The sequence below is a fragment of the Dermacentor variabilis genome, chromosome 6 (assembly GCF_050947875.1).
Source record: "Dermacentor variabilis isolate Ectoservices chromosome 6, ASM5094787v1, whole genome shotgun sequence".
Lineage (NCBI taxonomy): Eukaryota > Metazoa > Arthropoda > Arachnida > Ixodida > Ixodidae > Dermacentor > Dermacentor variabilis.
Genome location: NC_134573.1, coordinates 149061555 through 149084338, shown reverse-complemented (window position 1 = coordinate 149084338; position 22784 = coordinate 149061555). Strand labels below are relative to the sequence as shown.

The following is a 22784-nucleotide window of genomic DNA, read 5'->3' as shown; positions in this document are numbered from 1 at the left end:
CATGTTTTTTTTCAATTTTGCTGCTTATAACTAAGTTACCATTCGAGGAAATGTTAGCAGCTGTGCACAAGAACATATTAAACTGTCTTGGGTATTTAAAGGCTAAACGACAATTACTGAAAATCCGCTTTTCACCTGTGCATAAGTGTTATTTAACCGTTCATGACGTTTTCCCCCTACCCCGAAAAAAAAAATACCGAATGGGGTATCAGTTCTACATTTACACAAAAAGGGGATCTTGTATACACGACCCCCATTCTGTGCATACCGAAAGCTTCACAAGCGCATTTAACGGGTCACCCAGGAATTTTGCCGATTCCCCTGGGAGAACTCAGCGCGCCATAGACTTGGCAGTTGGCATTTTTAGGGAATAAGGGCCATATTACGCGTGATGCGTGGGCAAAGTTTCGAGAGCGTCAGTTAATTACAGCCTTTGCAAAAAAAAGCTCCTTAAGCAACTCCTTAGCCAACGTTCGTGAGTAGTGTAATGTGTGTTCATAAATTACTGCCGATGTAATTCATCGAGTGCTCGAATGGGTTAGATAGGTCATGCAGTTGTTAATCTTTGAGTTTTCCAATGTCTAGAGAAGACCCCATGTCACACCATATTCACACTTGCTGAAAATTGGGGGCATGTTACGCACAATGCGTGGATAAACGTTAACGCTTCTGGAATAATTAGGAGCTTTGCAAATAGGTACTTAACCATTGTTTAATCGCTTTTGTCAAGCGTTATGTGAAACGCCTGCAATGTCCTCGAGCAACAAAACTGGTCCCTTAAGCAGGATTTACCCAGAAATCGACCGACAGTGTCCGGATTGTGAGCAGGAGGTTAGCACTCTATCTCATATGCTCTGGCAGTGTCCTGCGTTACGGGATACGTCGTTCACCAGCGAACGGGACTGGGACGAGGCCACATCTAGTACGGAACTCAAGCTCTAGTCCATGACCGTCCAGAGGGCCCGTGAAAGAGCGGAGAGGCTTGGCCTCCCGATTCCGACATGGGAGCAGCCAGCGGCGAGCCGGGGGCCCCAACGGGTCTCTGCTGGCTAGTCCCTCAGGACCTCAATAAAAGTTCATTGTCTGTCTGTCTGTCGTCGATATAGTTGAAAAGCTGGGGGTGGTGTCTGGACAAAGTTCGAAGTGTGTCATTCAGTTACAGCATAGAATTTAGCCCTCATTCTCAGGGCCACCGAAATCAAATTCTGTTGGATGAGGGAACCATTATGGCTTTAAGGTTTTAAAGAAATGTGGCTGAAGTACAGCCTTCGTTAAAAATTATTTCAGTGAAAGTGAGGACTGCTGGCCGAGTTGATGCGGTAACATGATGAAACAGCTCTAAGAACGAACGCAAAGAGAAGAAACAAATTTATTCGAGTGCTCGAAAGCTTTATATGCGGGCTACAGTGCAAACATTCGAGTCATATGCAAGCAAATGTTTTAAAGTGTGCTTGATAATTACAATCCACCGAAATTCGTCATGCAACTGCTTTAAAGAATAAACATATTCGCTGGAAATCGGTCTGTTGTTCTGCAAGGTCACGGAAGTCTTCTGTCGGTTTTCGACTTTTGAAAGGACCCGCAGACATCAGTAATTCCTACGGTGGTGTCATATTCAACGACATGCGAAACAGGCGTAAATGATACGTGTCTGAACATTGTCGATATTTTTTTGAGCAGGCAACGCTTAAGGCTCATAAAGCAACCGTTTATTTATTTACATTTATCGGAGACGAAAACATCCTCGCTTACATACCGAGGTATATGTGCAGTTCTGCGAATGCTGCTCGACACTGCAGGCATTGCACTCGGCGCTATCAGCCATTCCAATCAGAAATGCATAATCATTGGTGAATGCGACGCCCAAACGTAAGCGGCACAGCACTGTTTCCTCATTTCGCGGAAGACCTGGTAAGAGCCGCAGTTGCATAGAGGGATCGAGGGAATACAAGCGATGTTGAGTGAATTCAGGTGTGTGCCACTTCTCCAATGTCAAAGAGTCCGCTAGCTTGCCTAAGTGTTGGGCTGCGTCGGTCCGCGATAAAGGTATAGAAGCAAGGGTTACTCCTTCGTGGGCTTTCCTAGCAGCTTCGTCAGCAAGGTCGTTGCCGGAGATACCGCAATGACCAGGCAGCCACTGAAACACGACGTCGTGTCCTTTCGCGATCATGTGATGGTGCGTTTCTCGTATCGCCGACACGAGTTGTTCACATGACCCGCGACGAAGAGATGCCAGAAGACATTGTAAGGCCGCCTTCGAATCGCAGAATATAGCCCACCGATTAGCCGGTTGGTTATTAATATAATCAACGGAACCTCGGAGGGCAACAAGCTCCGAACCGGTCGATGTTGTCAAGTGAGAAATCTTGTATTGGATGCTTAGTGATCGTGATGGTGTAACCACTGCGCTGGTGGAGCTGGTCTGAGTGGAAGAGCCATCCGTATATATGTGGACTCGATCAAAGTAGAAAGTGTGCAAACAATCCAGACCTACTTGCTTCAAGGCCAAGGTAGGCAGGTCGGTCTTCTTTCTTATCCCTGGAACCGTAAGACGCACTTGAGATTGTTTTAAACACCACAAAGCTGAGGTTGAGCGTGCTGAGGGCGTGAAACCCGATGGTAAGAAGGCACGATGGATGCTGACCTTGTTGGAGATGGACGCCTCTGGTCGTCGTTCTGGCAGGCACGCAAGAGAGCTTGACTGCATCCGTGAAACATGACGAACATGGGCTCTAAGCGTTTCGGTGCTAATGTAAGTCGTGATCGGAGGGTCTTGAGCCATTATAATGGTTCCAGCTGTTGAGGCGCTGCGCGGAAGGCCATAGAACACCTACTGTGCTACTGCCCATCTTTTCAAAATGAAAGGCAAGACCTCTGCACAGCTCTCAATCAGCTAGATGGAAAGCCGTTCACCTTGAACAAGATCTTGGGACCATGTCCTCGCATATCGCAGCTACAAAAGGCCACAAAAGCGCTGCTGCGGCATTTGAAAGCGACCGGATTGAGTCAGCGTCTGTGATCCGGACTGAGTGACCGACTGATATCTCCAGTGGAATTTCTCTTTTAATCTTTCCGTCCGCCTTTCCCTTTCCCCAGTGTAGGGTAGCCATCCGGGCTCAGTCCTGGTTAACCTCCCTACCTTTCATTTATCATTTTCGCTCTCTCTCTCTCTCTCTCTCTGCGAATGCTGCTTGTTTTATGGTGCTTGGACATTACCTGCGCGAAAAATTCCACTCATCAAGCACGTAATTGACTAAAGTTCCTTAATTAGGCTTGTAAGCAATGATTTCGGTGGCACGGGGTAAGGCAAAGTTCAATCCGCCCAGTACGCAAGGCATACCGAATGGTAAAAAATCTCGGGCCTTGCACCGCTTTCAGAAATACGCCCTGAAAGTATACAACATGTTGTATTAGGGTTCTATTTAACACTTATCGTGACTACACTTTTCAACAGTCCAGCTCAGTGTTAAGTATTAAAGCAGCTAGAAACACATCTACAGTTCTGACAGTAACAAGCAATAAACTAGTTGTCTTCAAACGACACCTGCTCCGCAATACAGACTTCACTACACAGCATATTTCAAACAATTATGTCATTTAAGATGTAGCGTTTTATCGTTTTATAAATTCATATGTCTTGCACTGCAATCGACACAACAGATTATAATCGCGATTAAGTATTTGACAAAGGGTCAGCATAAACAAAACATATATATTTATAGAATGCTTTTCTAGATAGTTACATAGAAGCGGACATACGTGCAAAAACGTCTGACAATATAGGGCTTTCTTATAGGACGTCAGAAAATAAAGATGTACGAATGTCCTCATATATATATATATATATATATATATATATATATATATATATATATATATATATATATATATATATATATATATAGAGAGAGAGAGAGAGAGAGAGAGAGAGAGAGAGAGAAAAGGGAAGCGCAATCACATCACAGTAATTATCACATCACGGTACTTCGCAAGGCTACAAATCTTCGTTCAGCTTGTTACTCTCCGCCATTTTATTTGTCGTTGCCCTACACGTCCTCAGCACACAACTGGCAGTATATGCACTGATTGATTGATTGATTGATTGATTGATTGATTGATTGATTGATTGATTGATTGATTGATTGATTGATTGATTGATTGATTGATTGATTGATTGATTGATTGATTGATTGAAGAAAGGCAGGCAGACTGAATAACTGACTGATTGTCTGAGTGAGTGATTTCAATGTCCCAATAATGCAGGGGCTGTGAGAGACGCCTAGTGGAGGGCTCCACATTAATTTGGCCACTTAAGGCTTTCAATTCACCGGAATGCGGATTCCGCCGCCGGGAACCGAACGCACCCTCTCTATGTGAGCAACAGAACGCCATAGCAATTTTGCCAGCCAGCGGGTACAGCTCAGACGCTATAAACGCGCTGTTTCAATTCATTATTAATCGCAATCTTCCAGCTCTTTGTATGGACCACATTTTCCCTCAATTGTCACAGTGTCTAACATCTGACTGACTGTATAGCTGTATTTGGGCATATACATACACGTGTGTGTATGTGCGTATGTCTTATTACGTTAATATTGCGGCCACCCTTCGGGAGTGCAACTGAGAAGTAAGCGAATCCGGTACACTCTGAAAACGTCCGATGATTTCTCGTTACCAATTCCTAAGCAATAAATCAGCCTCTGCGAGCAAGAGCGGCGCTGTCGTACCGATGCATTGAAGGGAATAAGAAAAAGAAGGAAAGCCCCGTTTCTGGTATCAGGAACTGCACGTTTCCTTGTTACACATACGCCACGAATTCGAATATGTTTCTTTCTCCCTGTTTAGTCCATGCGGCACGTCGTCCGCTTCTCGTTAACTCGGTAGGAAAGAAATTTATCGCTGAGGCAGTTTGGCAGTTTTATATGCCACTTGCACCGTGGTAGCGATTACACTGTACGATACCGGATCCGACTCCCAAGCGGTATTTTCTTTTTCCTGAAAAAAAAAAATACGTTCAAGGCGGGTCACCTCTGTTGGAAGCGTCTTCTCATTCTTTTCAAGCAGGTTGATCATTTTACTATTCTTTACGCTTGCCTCCTCTGCTCCTGTTCTTGACAAATTTTACCTTCCTGTGCTCAGAATTTCGAAACAATAACTCAATCTAGTGTGGGCAGCCCTTTGCGCCAAAGGTAAAAAAAATTATGACAGTATTCGCCTGCTGGAAATCGTATACGCCGGATGTTTTCTTTATGTGTTGCTGTTTTTTTTGTAGGCTTTGGAGAACGTTTAGAACTCGTCTGTGGCAGATAGCGCGACGCACGGCATATTACTTGTCCATCGCTTTTATACAGGAGAAATACGCCCAACATTAACACGCACAACGTTGATTGTGGCATGGCCTTTGGAAGCTGGAATCACCCGTAGCGCACATCACAATGCGGAATTAGTTTTAATAATCATAAGCTGCCAATTAGATTCATTTATAATTGCGAAATAAGAACTAATCAGCGTTCGAAGCACGTCCACTTAGTGAAATTCTGAGACTATAGCACAATTCGCTAATGTATTGGCTGGCACACCGCGCCGCATGACATACAGTGGCGTTCCACGTTGTCTCTACCCGCTTTCTGTCAGGAAGGCCTTTCCGCTATACCTAAAAAATAAAAATTCACGCAGATACTCCTCTGGGAGTTGTCTAAGTATGCGTACGCACTGCGTCACTTGGTCATCTCCACGCAGCCCGGTGTGACTGTACAATGTTATGAAACTTGAAACGACCAGTACAAGCCCTTATCAACCTTCATCGGTCGTTATCGACCTTATCGAACATGATCCGACGCTTATCAACTCTTATCGGTCCTTATCTACCTGAATATCCAGCGAAGCTGTTACAAAACCATCGCTACATTTTCTGAGGAAGGTATGCAATGCTTTATTGACGGTTCCGATGTTTGTTTTGAGCTTGTTCTTTATTGAACCGTATGCTGTTCTGCGTATTGTATGGGCGAGTTCAATGAATGTATGCACTGTTCGCTTCATTTTTGTGAGAGCTTGTACCATCTGCCTAACGAGTGTATGAGCTACTGCTTACGGAGATATGAGCTATTGTTTAGTGTAGTATGAGCCATTGCAATCGTCTTAAAGTGCCGCACGCGCAGGATTCTCCTTGGGTAGGCATGGAAATTCTTACGCATTAAAAAAAATAAAAAGAACGATATAACCATTAGCTGGGCGTTTTCGTAATCCATACTTGAAACTTCAACGCGAGAACTACGCCGGACGAAAAGAAGACAAGAGAGCAAAGCACTCATGTTGATAAGTCGACGCAATGTTGAGTTGATGGTTCAGTGCTTTGTCCCTCTTATCTTCTTGGCGTTCAGTGCAGCCCTCGCGCTGACGTTTAAAAAATAAAAGAAACAACAAAATACACGCAACTGGTTAATTTCGCATGCCTCAAAACGGAGTGATAGTTGGGGCTTATATGCACAAATTTTGCCAGAATTGTGCAGACCTCACCAGGGTAAAGTCTATGCCGTTCAAAGCTGTGCGAAAATGCTCCATAGCGCCTTCTTTATGTTGAATACTTTAATTATAGAAGGCTGCGCATGCATTCCATGTTATACAAGCACCTCCCCTTTCTAATTCGTCGCTCGCAGCTGTACGCCAATGCCACTATCCCGTTCTCTCCATCAGTACGTGCACGATTTAGTTGGTAGATGTGTAGTTTTTCTATTTTATTTTTGCTACCCTGTAGACCAACCGTGTCACAGAGGGAAGTGGGTAAGAAAATGATAAAGAAAAATAACAAACATATGAATGTGTAATTTGAAGCCTGGGGTAACGTCTACCATGGCCGTGCAAACCTGTGCGTAGTCTTCAATCGCAACAACACGTCCCGGGAATGTGATTTTATTCTTATGTATTCACGGAAATGAAACTCAGCGCAGAGACACTACAGAATTTTACCTTTGTGACGATGATCAATGGCAGTGCGAAATGTTTGTTGGGGTGGATCGTAGAATTTGGTCGACACGAAAAGGAATTGTCGTAGTATATATCGTGGAACAGAAAATGTCGAAGCACCTGTACGAGTGGCGCAAAGCGGCAGCAATTGTAGAACTGTTTTCGCCGACGTCTCACTGGCTGTACTGCAGCAATTATACGGAGTGAAAGAGTCATAGAGAGGAAAGGCAGTGAGGTTAGCAATATACAAGTTTCTGGTCTTCTACCCTGCACTGTGGTGGAGAGAATATGGGCTGGAAAGAAGGAACGGCATTTGTGAAACATTTCACCGAAAGAGATTGAAGAGCGCATTACAGCAGCAATGCACGCAACAACACGCATCATCCAAACATCAAATTCAAGAACATCAGTTTACGTTATATATGAAAAGCTGCGGGCCGTCCGACGTCGCGCCGAGAGGAAATACAGGCGAACTAAATTGATATCAGACTTGAGGACGTCACGCCGTGTGCAAAAGAAAATTCAAAGATACTTAGACAAGCTCGACAGACAACGTTGGAGGTCATTTTGCACCAGCCTGGACCCAAGAAAACCGTTGTCCACAATATGGCATGTTGTACGAGCACTACCATCTTCTCCACAACAGTTACGTCCCTTCCGAGCTTTGGCTATCATCCAGACGCGCAGTGAGAAGGAAATCGCGGAAGATTTCTGCATACAACTCTCCGGATCTACAACATCGGTAGCTTCAGTGCTCAGGTGTGCTCCCCCAACAATGTACGATCGTCTCGACCTCCCATTCACGCTGCAAGAGCTACGTGCAGCGATTTCCACTTCAAGACACTCAAATGCGCCTGGTCCTGATGGCATTACCTATTCTACCTTGTGCCATCTGGGCCCTCGAGCGACTGAAGAGCTTCTGGCTTTATACAATCTCTCTTGGTCCTCGGGAACTGTGCCTGCACACTGGAAGGCAAGCAAAATCGTGGCATTATTGAAACCAGGCAAGACACCCCACGCTATGCTTTCCTACAGACCTGTGGCGCTTGCCAGTTGCATAGGTAAAACCATGGAACGCATGGTTTTGACGCGCATGGAGTGGTTTTTGGAGAAGCGTAATATATATCCAGACGCAATGACAGGTTTCCGAAAGGGTAGGTCGTCAATCGACAGCGTCATTGACTTAGTAACAACTGTTGAACATCAGAAACGACGCCGTCGATTAACGGCTGCTGTCTTTCTAGATATCAAGGGTGCTTTTGACAACGTTCTACATGATGCAATTTTAAATGCCCTAGAAGAATGTGGCGTCGGGGGACGTATGCATCAGTGGATAGCCAGCTATCTTCAAGAGAGAACGATATTCATGACGACTCCAGACGGTGAAACAAAGAACCACCCCGTCAATCGTGGAGTGCCTCAAGGAGGTGTATTGAGCCCAACCTTATTTAATAATAATAATATTTGGGGTTTTACGTGCCAAAACCACTTTCTGATTATGAGGCACGCCGTAGTGGAGGACTCCGGAAATTTTGACCACCTGGGGTTCTTTAACGTGCACCTAAATCTAAGCACACGGGTGTTTTCGCATTTCGCCCCCATCGAAATGCGACCGCCGTGGCCGGGATTTGATCCCGCGACCTCGTGCTCAGCAGCCCAACACCATAGTCACTGAGCAACCACGGCAGGTCCCAACCTTATTTAATATCGTTCTCATTGGACTGGTCAAAGAACACGCAGGCACAGTCTCGGTCTGTGTGTACGCAGACGACATCTGTATATGGACCACGAGCTTAACGCGCTTGCAAGTGCAAACTAAGCTGCAGCGCGCGGTGTCAAAACGTCGACATACCTAAAGAGTCACGGACTGCAGCTCTCGCCAGAAAAAAGTGTAACCATGGCATTTACACGCAAGTCAGTGGCCTGCTACCCCGTTATGATTGATGGGAAGATTATACCTTCAGTAATCCACTACAAGTTTCTCGGAGTCATCATCGACCATGACTTATCTTGGTCGAAGCACCTCTCTGGATTAAGAAAAAGCTGGACAGCTTTACTCAGATCATTCGACGTATGTCTCGAAAATCATGGGGGCCATCCAAATCATCTCTTCTGCAGCTCTACCAGGCACTTTTTATTGGCTACTTCCGCTACGGCGCGCCTGTACTTTCTCGGTTTAGTACAACTGCTGTACGCACACTTGAAAGTGCTCAGGCTCGCGCAGTGAGGATTTGCCTAGGACTACCACGATGTGCGTCAACTTGGGGCATTATTGCAGAGGCACGCGCGTTCCTAGCTCGAGTTTATCTGCAACATGAGCCGTTGCGAGTGCATCTAAGGCTACTGACTAGACACAGGAATCATCCACTCACGAACGTCACAAGCGTGCGGCCTGTGTCCGCCTACTCAGAAGCCGTGTTGTCGCAGCAAGATTTATTGCCGTCGGACTTCGAATCATATGACATACCCGAAGTTCCACTCTGGACGATGCCAAAGCCAACGGTGAGACTCTCAATCCCTGGAATAACGAAGAAGTCGAAAATGCCGCTTGCTGGCCTCAAGCATTTCGCGCTATCATACATTGCTTACATGTATGGATATTGCGGACATGTTTTTACAGACGGTTCTGTGACACAGACCTCTTCCGCTGCGACCTACACGGTACCAGGAATGGGGATCGCACAACGGTTCAAGATAGGACACAGGAGGTCGTCTACAGCAGCTGAGTTGACCGGAGTTCGAGAAGCAGTTCGCTGCATACTGCAACAGAGTCTCGAGAAGTGGACAGTGTTCTCTGACTGAAAACCAGCACTGCAACTCATCAGCAATTATACGAATGACAGAACCACATACAGTCCTCCGGTTTATGACATCATGTCTCTGCTTGCTGAGCCGTCTCATTCCGGGCATACCATCATGCTGCAGTGGATTCCTGGCCATTGCGGAATAGCTGGAAACGAACAGGCAGACGCGGAAGCAAGAAAGGCGCACACTGACGGAACCATTATAAAAATTCATTTTCCCGGTATAACATTAACGCCTTGCTCCACACCTTCATTAAAACTTCTACGGCGCGACATTGGGACAACCCCGAACATCGACAAGAGCGCCTCCATAGACTTGACGCTGGATTATAATTCCGGCTTCCACTTCGGTTGCGGAGAAGCCAGGAAACACTCATTCATCGGTAGCGGCTGGGTGTGACATACACCCATCGATACCTTCACAAGATTGGACAAGCACGGGACCCTGAATGTAGCGTCTGTCACACTCTCGAGACAATAGCTCACGTATTTTGCGTGTGCCCTTAATATGCGGCCGAACGAAGAACACTCAAATCTACTGTTGACTGCTTGGACTCCCGCACCTTTTCAGAAGAAAAGCTTTTGGGCGCGTGGAGGAGTGTTGACTGTGCCCAACGTGCTATAAGATCACTTTTGAACTTTTTAAGTGAGACTGGTTTAGACGATCGCCTCTAGAAGCTGTGAGACGTGCAGTCAGTGCGAAATGTGTTTGCGCAATAACCTTTTGTGACAAGATTACTTTTTGTATGGACAAGATTACTCTTACGTGTATGCGTCTTCAGTGCGCACCCGCATATTGGACAAGGTGTATATAGTATCTCATTGTACCATAACATAATAACCCGCCACCCACCTTTCCCTGTATTTCCCGCTTCCCCTTTCCCCAGTGAGGAGTAGCAGGCTAGAGACACGCTCTCCAAGCCGACCTCTCCTCCTTTCTCCTCATTAAAATCTACTCCTCCTCTTGTGAAAAATTTACATTCTGCGTAAGGGTGCCGAAGTTGTTGTTGCTGCCTCAAAACATGGCTCGTACCCACGAGGGTGATTGGCCACATGGATCTGACTGAAAAGTACACCCAACGAAATACTATATGGGGATAGAGGCAAATATTCAAAACGAAGCATTATGCAACTAAATGACAAGGCAAATTTTGTGAGGGCCCATACGTAAGCTTAGGAAAAAGATAAATATAAAGTAAAGCGCCCCGCGGTCGGCACCCTGGCCGCGTAGTATCTGCAATGTTGGCGAAAGAAGACGAAGTCGCGAGAAGTCGCGAGAAGGCGCAGCGCGTGCCACCACGAGCCTTTCGAATCTTAAGGGCGTGAGACCAGCACCTTTCGAATCGTCGCCATCGCGCTAAGGAGCAGACAGCAGGAGACAGACCGCTGCGATGGGCCAAGTCATGGGCGTCGAGGCGGAGCAGAGCAGGATGGAGGCCGCCAGACTGGTGGGACGGGCGCAGCGTGGAGGTCTCGAGTCCGAGGAAGCGGCCACGCTGGCCGCCACCGACGACGGACAGACGGCCGAGACGTCCGCGCTGGCCGTCTGCTCGCCGGACAAGGGCTGTCCCGCCCAAGTGGACGGCAGGGGATGCGGCGACGACGACGAAGACTACGACGACGGAGACCGGAGCCCCTTCGATGACGTCGACCTGCGCGACAGCAGTCCCGAGGTATCGTGCAGGATGCGATGTTGGTTGCACAGAGTTTCGTACAAAAATTTACTAGAGGTAACTGTGGCGCTAGTGATCTACGGCAACTGCAAGTATAGGCTGGTTCGGCCAGCATGTAAATGAGTGATAGGTGATGTAGGAACGATGACTTGGCTGTACGTGGATTTGCCTCAACTTCGACCTTCTTGCTTCAAACAACATTAGCTGTTTGCAAATCGATCATTTTCAACAAAATATTTCGGCGTAAATGTAACAATTTGCAATTATGCAGATGTCTCTAGCCTATGCGTGTTTAGAAAAACTTATGCAAAATTTATAAATACAGAGAATAATAAATAACTCCACAAGAACATCTGAAGTTTCAAGTCAACGGTTAGACAAATTCAGGTACTACTCACCATGGTAGCTGAGCGATTCACTGTGTCAGGGTTCCCTCTAATTATTTTCCTCAGGGTTTCCTTTAATCTTTAAGAACACTCTAATAAACTATTCCTCTAGGAATATCTATGATTGACAGTTCCAGCGTAAGCAAACACACACACCACACTCTTTTCTGTGGAGCGCTTCATCAGTGCACTCTAACGCAAAGTATTATAAGTGGTTTATCACCGCAATAGCTTCTAGCGGTACATCGTCAGTTATCGACGTGTCTGACGCTGGTACCATCATCATTATCATCATCATATTCATAATCATGTGTTCTTGGCATAACTAACCAGAAAATTTCATTCGTCCCAACCTACGATTCAATTCCGACTCTGAAATGTGATTTGTCGTGCGGTCTTTGACGACGTGCCGTGGTTATTATCATTGTAACGTGCCGCCACCATTATTGTCGATGTCGTACAATTGTCGTCAATGCCATCGTTTCGTTAGGCCAACTATCGCAATTTTGCGTAGCACTGGATGATTTCTTTTGAGTGGGCATACGCAATTAGCCTGACTAGACTCAATGAATGAATGAATGAATGAATGAATGAATGAATGGCTGTTTTAGTTTTACCAATAGCTATACAAGATGATAAACCAAGGACAGCGGGAAAAAGCCAAATATACTACAGCTTGACCACCTCTCAGACTGGGAGGAAGTACTTATGAACAGCGGAAGCAAGGGACGTTGACGGAACGTAATACCCATCTGAATACCTTGCAACGCAGTACTACAGCACTCTGCACAACACTTCGTCACACCAAATCCGTGCTGTGCCGCCAAGGTTAGGACTCGCGTTGAGCAAAATCAATAACTAGACCCAGCTAGGCCTTCTAGATAAGAAAGGAGGTATCGCCCAAAGTGTGTCATTAATCCTTCCGTGACTACGCCCCATTCTCATTCCCAACTCGCTCTGGAAGACATCCTCTTTGAACGACTTCAACTAAAGGCTGACTCGTCTTCCAACCTTCTTGCCTTTTTTTTTTTTCGTTTTCCGACTCCTCTGTGCGTGACAACTGGGAATCCGACGCAGTTTGCGCTCTCATTGCGAATTCCAGCGGTCGAAATGAAGCAAGATTTTTTTTTTCGGCTCCATAGACGAGAAAATACATTTTTTATAGGACTGGCACAAAATCGCGTTTTTTGCTGGCCCATTACACCTTTCACTTCAAACTACGGGAGGAACATGGGATATTTACGCCTAATCGATCTAAACACACGCACCTTCTGACAACCGAAACAAAAAAAAAGGAAATAATAACTACCCTAAATCGACCGGCGGAATCGACAGAATCGACTATCCTTATTGTCATCGCCATCACACAGTTTGATGAATTGTGGGAAACTGTGCATTTTTCTCATGGCCGCCAGTGAGGTCATAGACCATTTGGGGTCAGAGTAAATCATTTGACCACTTTGTGCGTAACCAAACTGCGTATGAGCGAATTTGAAGACTACAAATTATTCACAGACCTCAAGTAGCTTACTTTTTCTTCATACATAGCAGTCCTTTTGACCATCCTGAAAGTGTGTGATCTGTCTTATTCCGTAAGCCTTCAGGCTGGTCGTTCACGAAACATGTATACAGAATAATAGACAAGACGTGCAAAGCCATGAATCTACAGCCAGTCTATTGGAATTCTACAGAATTTAGTAAAACATTTAAACTTTCTACGAATGGTGAAATGGCGGCGCGTTTTACCCGCCACGTTCGAGTTGTTGTTCGGAAGGCCCCAGTGAAATCACTGCTGAAATTCTGTGTGGAACGCTACTGCTGTGAACATTTCAACTGCGCTAATATAAATTGACCAGAGGGTCTGCGCGCACAAGTTCGCCAGAGAGCGATTCACGAAAACCGCATAAACTGTAAGCAGGTGAGTTCATCGTTATGCGAAGCGAGGTGAGCGAATGGGCGCGCGAAGTAAGCAGTGCTCAGGATCGGACACAAGCCAAGTGTCAGAGCTTTGTTTGTGCGAACATATGTCTTGTCCTACGTGCTGCAATTTCGTGTTTCCTGAGCACTTCGCCTTAAACCCAATTATCCGGCTGGCGTAGCAAGGATTCGACATCGACTACCTCGATAAGTTTCGCTAACTCTTCATTTGCCAAGCTCACACTGACGGTTCTCTCATCGGCGAGCCGCAGGATCTGGAGGCACACGTTCGAGCCCTGCGGTCCAGCTACGACAGTCCGCGGTTCTGTTCTAGCTGGGAAGCCAGCAGGAGCCCATTGGCCTCTCCCGTGCTGCCACGGAAGAAGCCTCGCATTGTCCTGGTGGCCACGCACTCGAACAGCAGTCTACAGGCAAGACAGCAGTTGTCCCTGCCTTTCTTAGCACCGCTCTATAGCGAGGCAGCGCCTCAGCCGCGTAGCTTCAATGACGTTCACACGTGGGCTATAAACACGCGTGAATGTCTCACAGTGGCCCAGATGCCACTGTCCCGTGATGACGACAGTCGTCCACGGGGCACTTCACCTCGACTTCGGATAATGCAGCGCCTCGATAGTACCCCCTCTCTCCGGAACTGCTATCGGTGCGCTCTATTCGGATATTTTATGGCAACGCCGCGCTTCGACAGAAATAGCAACTGCGCTTGCCTTGACAGCACTCCTAGGCGATTACTAACTGCCAGAACTTCGTTGTTACGTGCATTCCGTGCCTAAGTTTGTAAGATTCGTCGTAGTATTCACCGTGCAGCGTTAGGCGCGTCACCGAGGAGCAAAAGTAGTGTCTTTTTTCAGCCGAAGGGTGGTTCTGCATGTTCTCCACTAGGAGGTGGAAGCTTGCACGCAAGCTCGCATGAAGACCCTCTACTCGGAGGAACCGAGGGAGAGATTTGTATCGAAGTCTGCTTTTGAAATGGGACTTAGAAGTCAATCTGTTCCCGACACTCACACAATTCCCTTACACGGAGACCTTGGCCCCGCTTCAATGCTTAACACATTTCTTTGCAGCTAAGGCCTAAAATTCTCATTTACCTATAATTGCAAAGGCCTGTCGGTTTCAATATCAACCACTTGCTTTATTCAAAAAGTCATGTGATCTTGTGAATTTGTTGCGGTTGTTCACAGCCCCTGGAAGCAGTCCGTCGCTTTAGTAACGGCAACGAAATTAAAACAGCTCCATTCTCTCGAGCTTACCAGATCGCGCAATGGGGAAGAACGGCGGCGACAGCGAAAGGGGAAGGAAGCATGCCCTTTCGTCCAGATTTTCTCTTTACCAGGACGCCCCCTGCCCAGCATCCCCTCCCTCCCTTTCTCTGCTCTGTCCCCGGTCAAGTACATGCGCAATCCTCTCCCCCTTTCTCGAAAAAGATTTCCTGGCTACGCCACTCATGGAAGATAAAAAAAAACTTCTTAGGAACCTATAGTTCTACATTACCACATTCCGAAGATGTTCCGGTTTGTTGTAGAGATTTAATTTTACAGCGAAGCTGATAAGAGATGTTCCGGCCGCAACCATTTGCGTGTGGCAGTTCGAATAGAGAACATTTGTTGGCTTTCCTTTCTTTACTTTTTTTTATTTCTTATTAGTAAACCGTAATCGTTGTCTCTCGCGTCGCATTATACCGGCGCCGAACTCTGGCAAGTGACAGCAGGCGTTACAGTCGTCAGTGTACTCCGGCGCCAGAAATAAATGCGACACACATCGTGTCGATGGACTTTTCTCTCTCACTTGCTCTTCCTCTCCTTGAGTTTTCCAAGCAACTATGCGCCACAAGCAGGGAGAGTGTGCCGAACGGCTGCCGAATGGGTCTACACCGTGTCGCCACATGAGCTCCATGTCGGAAACCACAACCACGTATAGTTTATTTCCCACATACTTCTGTCGCAGCGTCGCCCTGCGTCGGCGGGTACAATTTTAAGCTATGCACTAAGCAAGTGTGATTATGTCAGGTGAATGCCCCACGATGACTGCGTTTTAGCGCATAGTCACTTAGCCTGTATAGTATCGGCTGGAATTGCGGAAAGTTGCGCAGGATTGCATAAGGTTACAGCGCAGTCAGTGTGCCGCTTAATGTGGACGCTTGGACGCCATGCAAGCGTCGTCGCGTCGAAAATACGTCGTAAATGCATTGTGTAAATCAGCCATTTAAGGCTGAAACAGAACATGAAAAAAAAATTCAGGTACGATTTCGGAGTGTTCCGGCCATGGTTTCTTTACTGTTTGCGCCCGCACATTGCACAAGATCTGGCTTCCTTAGTCAATCAGCAGCTCAACCCAGAAATCCGGCATTGACTGGTGTTTTTTGCGCACCCTTTTTGTAATGTGGCCTCATGGGACGAGTTATTGTGATTAGCCGGGACACGGGTGGCTGCAGTCAGTCGCCTGGTGTTCTTTAAGAGCGTTTCGGCTTTAACTCAACCTTCACACAGTGGGTACAACTTGGGCTTAATTATTACAGATGGCGCAAAAAATTTTGGAGGGCGCTTAAGCTTCGCCTTTAAGAGCGGAACGCGACAGCATTCAAAGATCCCTGACTGCTTCTCACGCTTCCTGGCAACCGCAGCTTAACGTTTTTCTCGAAACGCTGACGGCGAACGATATATGCACGAAAGCGAGCTTTGTGGCTGTAGTTTTCTTTTTTGTGGTATTGCTAGGAACTGAGTGGGTCGCGCAGCTCCTATAAGACAGACATCAAACGGCAGCTCGGAAACGCTGTCGCGTTAAAAGGGGTTTGTGTTTGAGTTTTCGTGTAACGAAATTGTTTCTTTTTTCGTATATTCAAACTACAATCTGACGCTACCACGTCTGTAGGTTGTGTGTAAGTCGTACTTTGCGAATTTTCTGACGCATTTTACTTTGAGAAATTCGCTTAGTTCAGTAACTCCTATGCGCCGCGCGGAAGGCCTGCGTGAATCCGAATGCGTGGTTCGAGATTATTTTCTCGGCTGGGCACGTCACCGCCAGCACCGGATTTAATGCGACACGGGACCCTTAATGATATCGCGTTAAAATGTTTTCCTTTGTGGCGCTCCAGAAGTGGGCGAGAAGTAAGGCTGTTCGTAAACATGGGAACTGTTTGTGACAAGGGTCTCCACCCTGATCAACACGTCACTACTGGAACAAGCTGGAATGAGGTCCGTGTAACTGCACGTTGCAAGAAAATATATTTTTCTTACACAGTGCCTGGAAGTAAGATGCACCCTAGTCATGGGTAATCTTCAAAAGGGTGCAGGTTGTCAAATTTCTGTGCTGTAACTTCCAAAAGAAGCTACTTAGTAGTCGGTTTGACCTTCTTTCCTCTTTAGTGTACTTTACAGGTTGCATTATCTTTCTAGTCTGTCAAAGTCTGAATGAGTCTACAGCTCTCCGAAGCTTTTAATAATATCATTGGAGCATCGAACGCCACGTTGGTCAGCGCCGTGTCAGGAAAGTAGCGAATTTAGCGCGTGCGCGCCTAGCATCCTCTTGCGCGAGCACCATCGCATACGTTCGCGAGATTTCGCGTGACTAGCCGCATTCGCACAGGAGTGACAGCATCCTTGGTACAGCGCCAGGCAGACTGCTTTAGCACGGCGCCAGGCAGAGGAGGAGAGAGAAAACAAGGGTAGGAAAGGCAGGGAGGTCAACCAGAACAGCATCCGGTTTGCTACCCTACACTGGGGGTGGGGGAAAGGGGAATATAAAGAGGAAGAAAGGGAGAGAGTAAGCACTGAGTACGTGTGGGAGGGACACCATACACAAGGACACTATAAACGGTCTCTTAAGCCCGTGCACTTCAAGTACTGCACTAGTGCACGAATCGCTTTTCGAGCCAGTGACGGGTGTGTGCACGGTCCGAGTATCTTCAACTCGGTGAACGGTCTCGAGTCCAGTCGGCGTAAAGTTGCCCGCAGAGAGAGGCGTTGGACATCGTAGCGAGGGCAGGTACACAATAGGTGCTCTAACGCCAGGCAGACTGCTTTAGCACGGCGCCAGGAACGCAGTCATCCGTAGGTAGCTACGCGTCCGGTAACCGTAACGTGAAATTTCGCGAAAGTATCTTCGAAGGTCATTGTCCACGAACGCCACCGCAGTGGCCGTTTTTTTTTTTTTTTTTGCAGTGAAACTACAGCGAATTCTCACTTTGGTTAAATTGGTAATAAATGACGAAAATCATCATCATCATAACCATCATCATCACATGTTTAAGTCCAGATCACGATGAAGCAACCTTCCAGCGATCTACAGTATTCGACAGTATCTGTATTGCACCTCTGTCAGAATGCGGCCGCCTGAACCTACAAAGCAAACTCCTGACCTGGTGTGGAGCATCATCGTGTTTTCTCAGCTAAAGAGAAGGCAAGAAGAAGCGATGAACGCTGATACGATGTCAATGTGACAGGCAGCGAAACTTGCAGGTGTGGATGTTACGTAGTGAAATTTTCCGTCGTAATTAGGATGTGTCTGTAGCCGTGGCTTCTTTCGGCCTTTCTTTTTTGGTGCTGCTTTCATAGCTCTCCGTGCCCTGGACAGTGATCCTATGCGAAGGGAGCGCGCGTTTCGTCGTCGCTTAGCCGTTGACGGCATCGTCGACCAGCACCTTAGACGGTATACCGGCTGCCGAAGGAGCTGATATTGAGCCTATGCGCGTCATTAGAACCGTAGCTGCAACCATGTGCAACGCGATCGCATAGCATACCGATAAACGACCGGGTGCTGGGCCCTTTGCGTTGAGACCGTACGAGCTATATATTATGAAGCTTTTCTTTTAATGCATTTCCGTACTTAATGTCGAAATAAATGCATTTTGTAGCTTTGTAATATGGTGGTGGAGGTGGTGCCGATGTCTACAGACGGGGTTAGCCTGGCAGACCTGGCGTGCGATTGCTCCGATTGAGCGTCTCTTTCTGCGCCAAATATGTCACCGTGTGACCATCAGTCGTGTCTCTCGCACAAATATGAGAAGAATGTGTAGTTGTACTTTCACTGCAGTTGTTCGGACGGCGGTGCGCTGAACGGGCGAACGCGGTTGTGCCAGTCGGCGTTGTAGCAGACGCCCGGAAAAGGAAGCTGTCGAATATAGGGGTGCGCAGTGATCTACCGTAAGAATGTAGCCTCAGCTATCGAATGATGTGCGTTAATGCTATCAGTTGACCGCACTTCTTTCATTTCCTGTTGTTTAATCCGAGCTTTGCTTCCTCCTTGCTCTCATACGACGCCATAAGTTAAATGCGCTGCCACTTTGGTTGCACCTTTATCTCAGCGTAAGGACTTTCTGGCAAAGAAATTGCGTACCAACAGCGCAGCTTAGTTAATTCCGCCCCTGATTGTTAGCAAACTAAGTACTAGCACGTTGCCTCCGAGATTTTTCAGTGCAATGCGAGCAGCCGCAGGTGACGCGTATCGCGGAGGCCGTACCGAGGAGTTGTAGTCATTCCTTCTTCGTCGTTACATTATCGTAGTGCCATCGGGGTCCTTACATAGCTGTAACTCAGTCGTAGCAATACTGGTGCCGTCACCTGATTGTCGGTATACCCTCGTCGTCACTACGACGTCGTAATTCCTTTGTCTTCAAGCATGGCATCCGCGTGCTCGAGTAGCCCACTGGATATGGCGCTGCACTGTGGAGCTCGAGGTCGCCGGGTCGAACCCGTCCGCGGCGGCCGCATTTCGATGGAGGTGACATGCAAGAACGCTCGTGTAGGTGCACGTTAAAGAAACCCCTGGTGGTCAAAACTGATCCGGAGTCCCCCACTACGGCGTATGTGAACCGTATGTGAAGTACCCGCCGTGGTGGCATAGTGCTATGGCGTTGCGCTGGTAAGCCCGAGTGCTCGGGATCCAATCCAGGCCGAGGCGGCCCCATTTCGAGGGGGTCGAAATACAAAAGATGCGCGTGTACCGCACATTGGGTGCACGTGAAAGAATCCAATGTGGTCAAAATTAATCTCGAACCCCCGCTACGGCTAGCCTCGTATTCATATCATGGTTTTCACAAGTAAAATCCAATAATTTAATTTTTACGTGAAGTAATAAACTTTTAATGCGAATAGCATTCTTGGCATTTGCAGCCTAACTTTCTTTCCGCCTATCTAGCCATCCAACCAGAAATGCGGGCTGATCCTGAATGTATTACGGTACAAAAATGTGGACCGATCTCTAAAGCATAGTGCACTCTAAAATGTGGGCCGTTGTTCACATGGGTGTGTGCCGCTGCGTATGTGCCGCTCTTCAAAGAACCTCTTTGGCGCCAGCTTGGGTCATTGTGGATGGTCACCTTGGTTTGTGCGAGCTTCATGGCAGCGCCGCCAGAAGGCGCAGCGTTTCTAGAAGGAAGCGCGAGAGACATATCCTGCTGCGGGTGCACACACCTTATGCATGACGCGTTCCTGCTATTCGCATACTAGGATAGTCATGGTAGGTTAATAGATTAATTCTACCCTTTCTTTGTCGAAAGCAGTCACTGTCAGCAAAGCTCAGGGCAGGGGTCGTCTAAAGAGCTTCGCTTGGAAAGCGCAGGACAGCGGCGGCTCCAGCGCTGTGCGCGGACTCCACCAAACGGCGTGGCGGCAGCAAGCGTTGTGGACGTCGCTGACCGTGACGGCCATCGTCACCATGGTGGTTGGCGCCGCCGTCGCGCTAGCCATAACCACGGCGAGGAGCAACCGACGCTCGCTGGCGCTGATGCGCGCGCTGCGCCACTGGTACGCCGCCGAGGACAACGGCACCCAGTCGCCTCTCGAGCACGGGCGCATCCCTCCGCCAGCGGCGACGGGCGTCCCGACGCTGTTCACCGACACCGGCAACGACACGCTCCATTTCAGGCTGTTGTTTCGGTAGAGAGTGCTGGCGTGCGCCTTCCTCGACCCACTCGCGCTAGAGGAAGGCATGCGGCGCATCGATGAACCCTGCGCTATCTTGTGTATAACGCGAATTACGGCCGCAAGGTCAGTGATAGTTTTGTTTGTCGAAAGAAAATTGGAAAGCCTTTGGCTATAGATGAATAATGCCTCCTGTCTGCTGTTTTGTCGAAGATATTTATATATAATATTGCAGCGGGGGGGGCATCATCCTAGCCGCCATATTGGAGGACCAGCTTGGTCCGTGGCGCCTAACGCGGTGGTTCTGACGTGGTTCTGGCACGGAAGCCAGCAGTCATCTATATTTGGCAAAAAAAGAAGCACGTGATGTATCAAACTATGGGCTATCTCATGTGCTACACGAAGTCCTCGCGCATGGCGCCGTGATAGCTGGCCTTATGAGAAGACGGCCTATAATTATAAATTAATACTTCTGTAGTATACCCTCTGTATGCAAACCGGAAACACTTGAACGACGTTTTACTTGCTTGCCTACAATATCCTCCACCAAGGCGGAGGTTTCTCGAAGTCCTTATAAGCACGCTTGGCATCAGCACGAATGTTCCCGTCTCGCTTTTCTTCGGAGCTTCCACGTTGGGTTACAGCCACCGGCACGCACAATGCTATATACGTGAAATATTTCGTTCTTGACTTGCGTAACCCGCATTCCCAACAAAGTAATTGTACTTTATTTTGCTATCTTTGATTCACTCCAATAAGATATCTAAATATTGTGTGACAGTTAACATGTATTTTACCAATACATGCATCAGTTTTTTTTACACTGTAAACCTCTTTCTACACGCATTTTGCGCAAACCACGATTTTTGAGCGCACCCTCGTGTTGGGTATGTGCCACTTGTGCAGACGACACAATTCGCCTTCTCAAGGGCTACTGTATTTGAACCGATATATATATCGAGGCAACGGCATCCTGGACTAGGGAAGCCGACCACGTCGGACGATTCAGTATATATATATATATATATATATATATATATATATATATACTGAATCGTCCGACGTGGTCGGCTTCCCTAGTCCAGCATGCCGTTGCCTCGAGTCGAGAGATATAAACATATAGGTTTCAGACGCCACCTGTCCGGGGCTCTCTGTCCCCCAACGGCATTCGTATTCAGATCATGGTTTCCCATAATCCCAGAATTTAATTCAATTAGAACGCATGAGCCTGATTGTCTAATAATACAGGCTTGCGGAGGGGAAGAGGGCTGTGGCGCGGCTTCAGAGCCCCAAACCCAAGGTGGGGACGAGCCAAGAATCGAACGTTAAGATGTACGCTAGAAAACAAATAGTGTCGGTACAGGACAGAATTGGCGTTAAAATAACAAATGCGTAAACTACAGTCGTCGTTCCTTTTTTTTTACTTTTTTACTTTGCCGTGATTTATTCCTGCTTCTTCGCATAACCTCTTATAATTTCCGTAACACGGATAGTATACGTACAGCTGCACGCGTACTTAGATTTAGGTACACTATAAATAAACATAGGTGATCGTAATAAATCCGGAGCCCCTATGATACGGCGTGTCTCATAGCCTTAGACTTGAGATGAGTTGATGTCGTACTGTGTGCGACGTGTGTGTGATGTGTGCTGTCACTTGGGGCATTTATTATTATTATTATTATTATTATTATTATTATTATTATTATTATTATTATTATTATTATTATTATTATTATTATTATTATTATTATTATTATTATTATTATTATTATTATTATTATTATTATTAGAGTTTATTGGCGCAAGGGGCAGAAGTGGTCTAAGAGCGCCAACGCTATGATAATGGACTGACATTGGTAAATTTAAAATGATGACCGAGACGTGGATGAAACGTGGCTGCATAGAGGCCTAAAATATTCTTTGGAAAGTGCCTAAATATATTCGTAATAAAACTAGACAATGATGCATGACGTACGCTATGCGGAAACGATGTAGTACGAAGAGGTGATCTACTAAAATATGTCGCTACAAGTATAACTACCGTCTCACTAAAAGACCCTTAAGCACAAGGGCCCGGAGGCATGTGCCATACAGTTCGCTAACTCGCAGCATCAGCCTCGAGTGAGAAGATGTGCTACGAATATCGTGGGCTTATAAAATCGA

The 22784-nt window shown here is 47.0% G+C and overlaps 1 protein-coding gene across 1 annotated transcript; it reads left to right on the top strand.

Annotated features, from left to right (window-relative positions):
- The first annotated feature begins 11072 nt into the window (after positions 1 to 11072).
- On the top strand, positions 11073 to 21349 carry LOC142584398 (uncharacterized). Its single transcript, XM_075694542.1, has 3 exons — positions 11073 to 11440; positions 14016 to 14174; positions 20317 to 21349. Exons 1-3 carry the CDS (start codon positions 11159 to 11161, stop codon positions 20635 to 20637), a joined length of 762 nt encoding a protein of 253 aa, XP_075550657.1. The 5' UTR covers positions 11073 to 11158; the 3' UTR covers positions 20638 to 21349.
- Positions 21350 to 22784: the final 1435 nt, after the last annotated feature.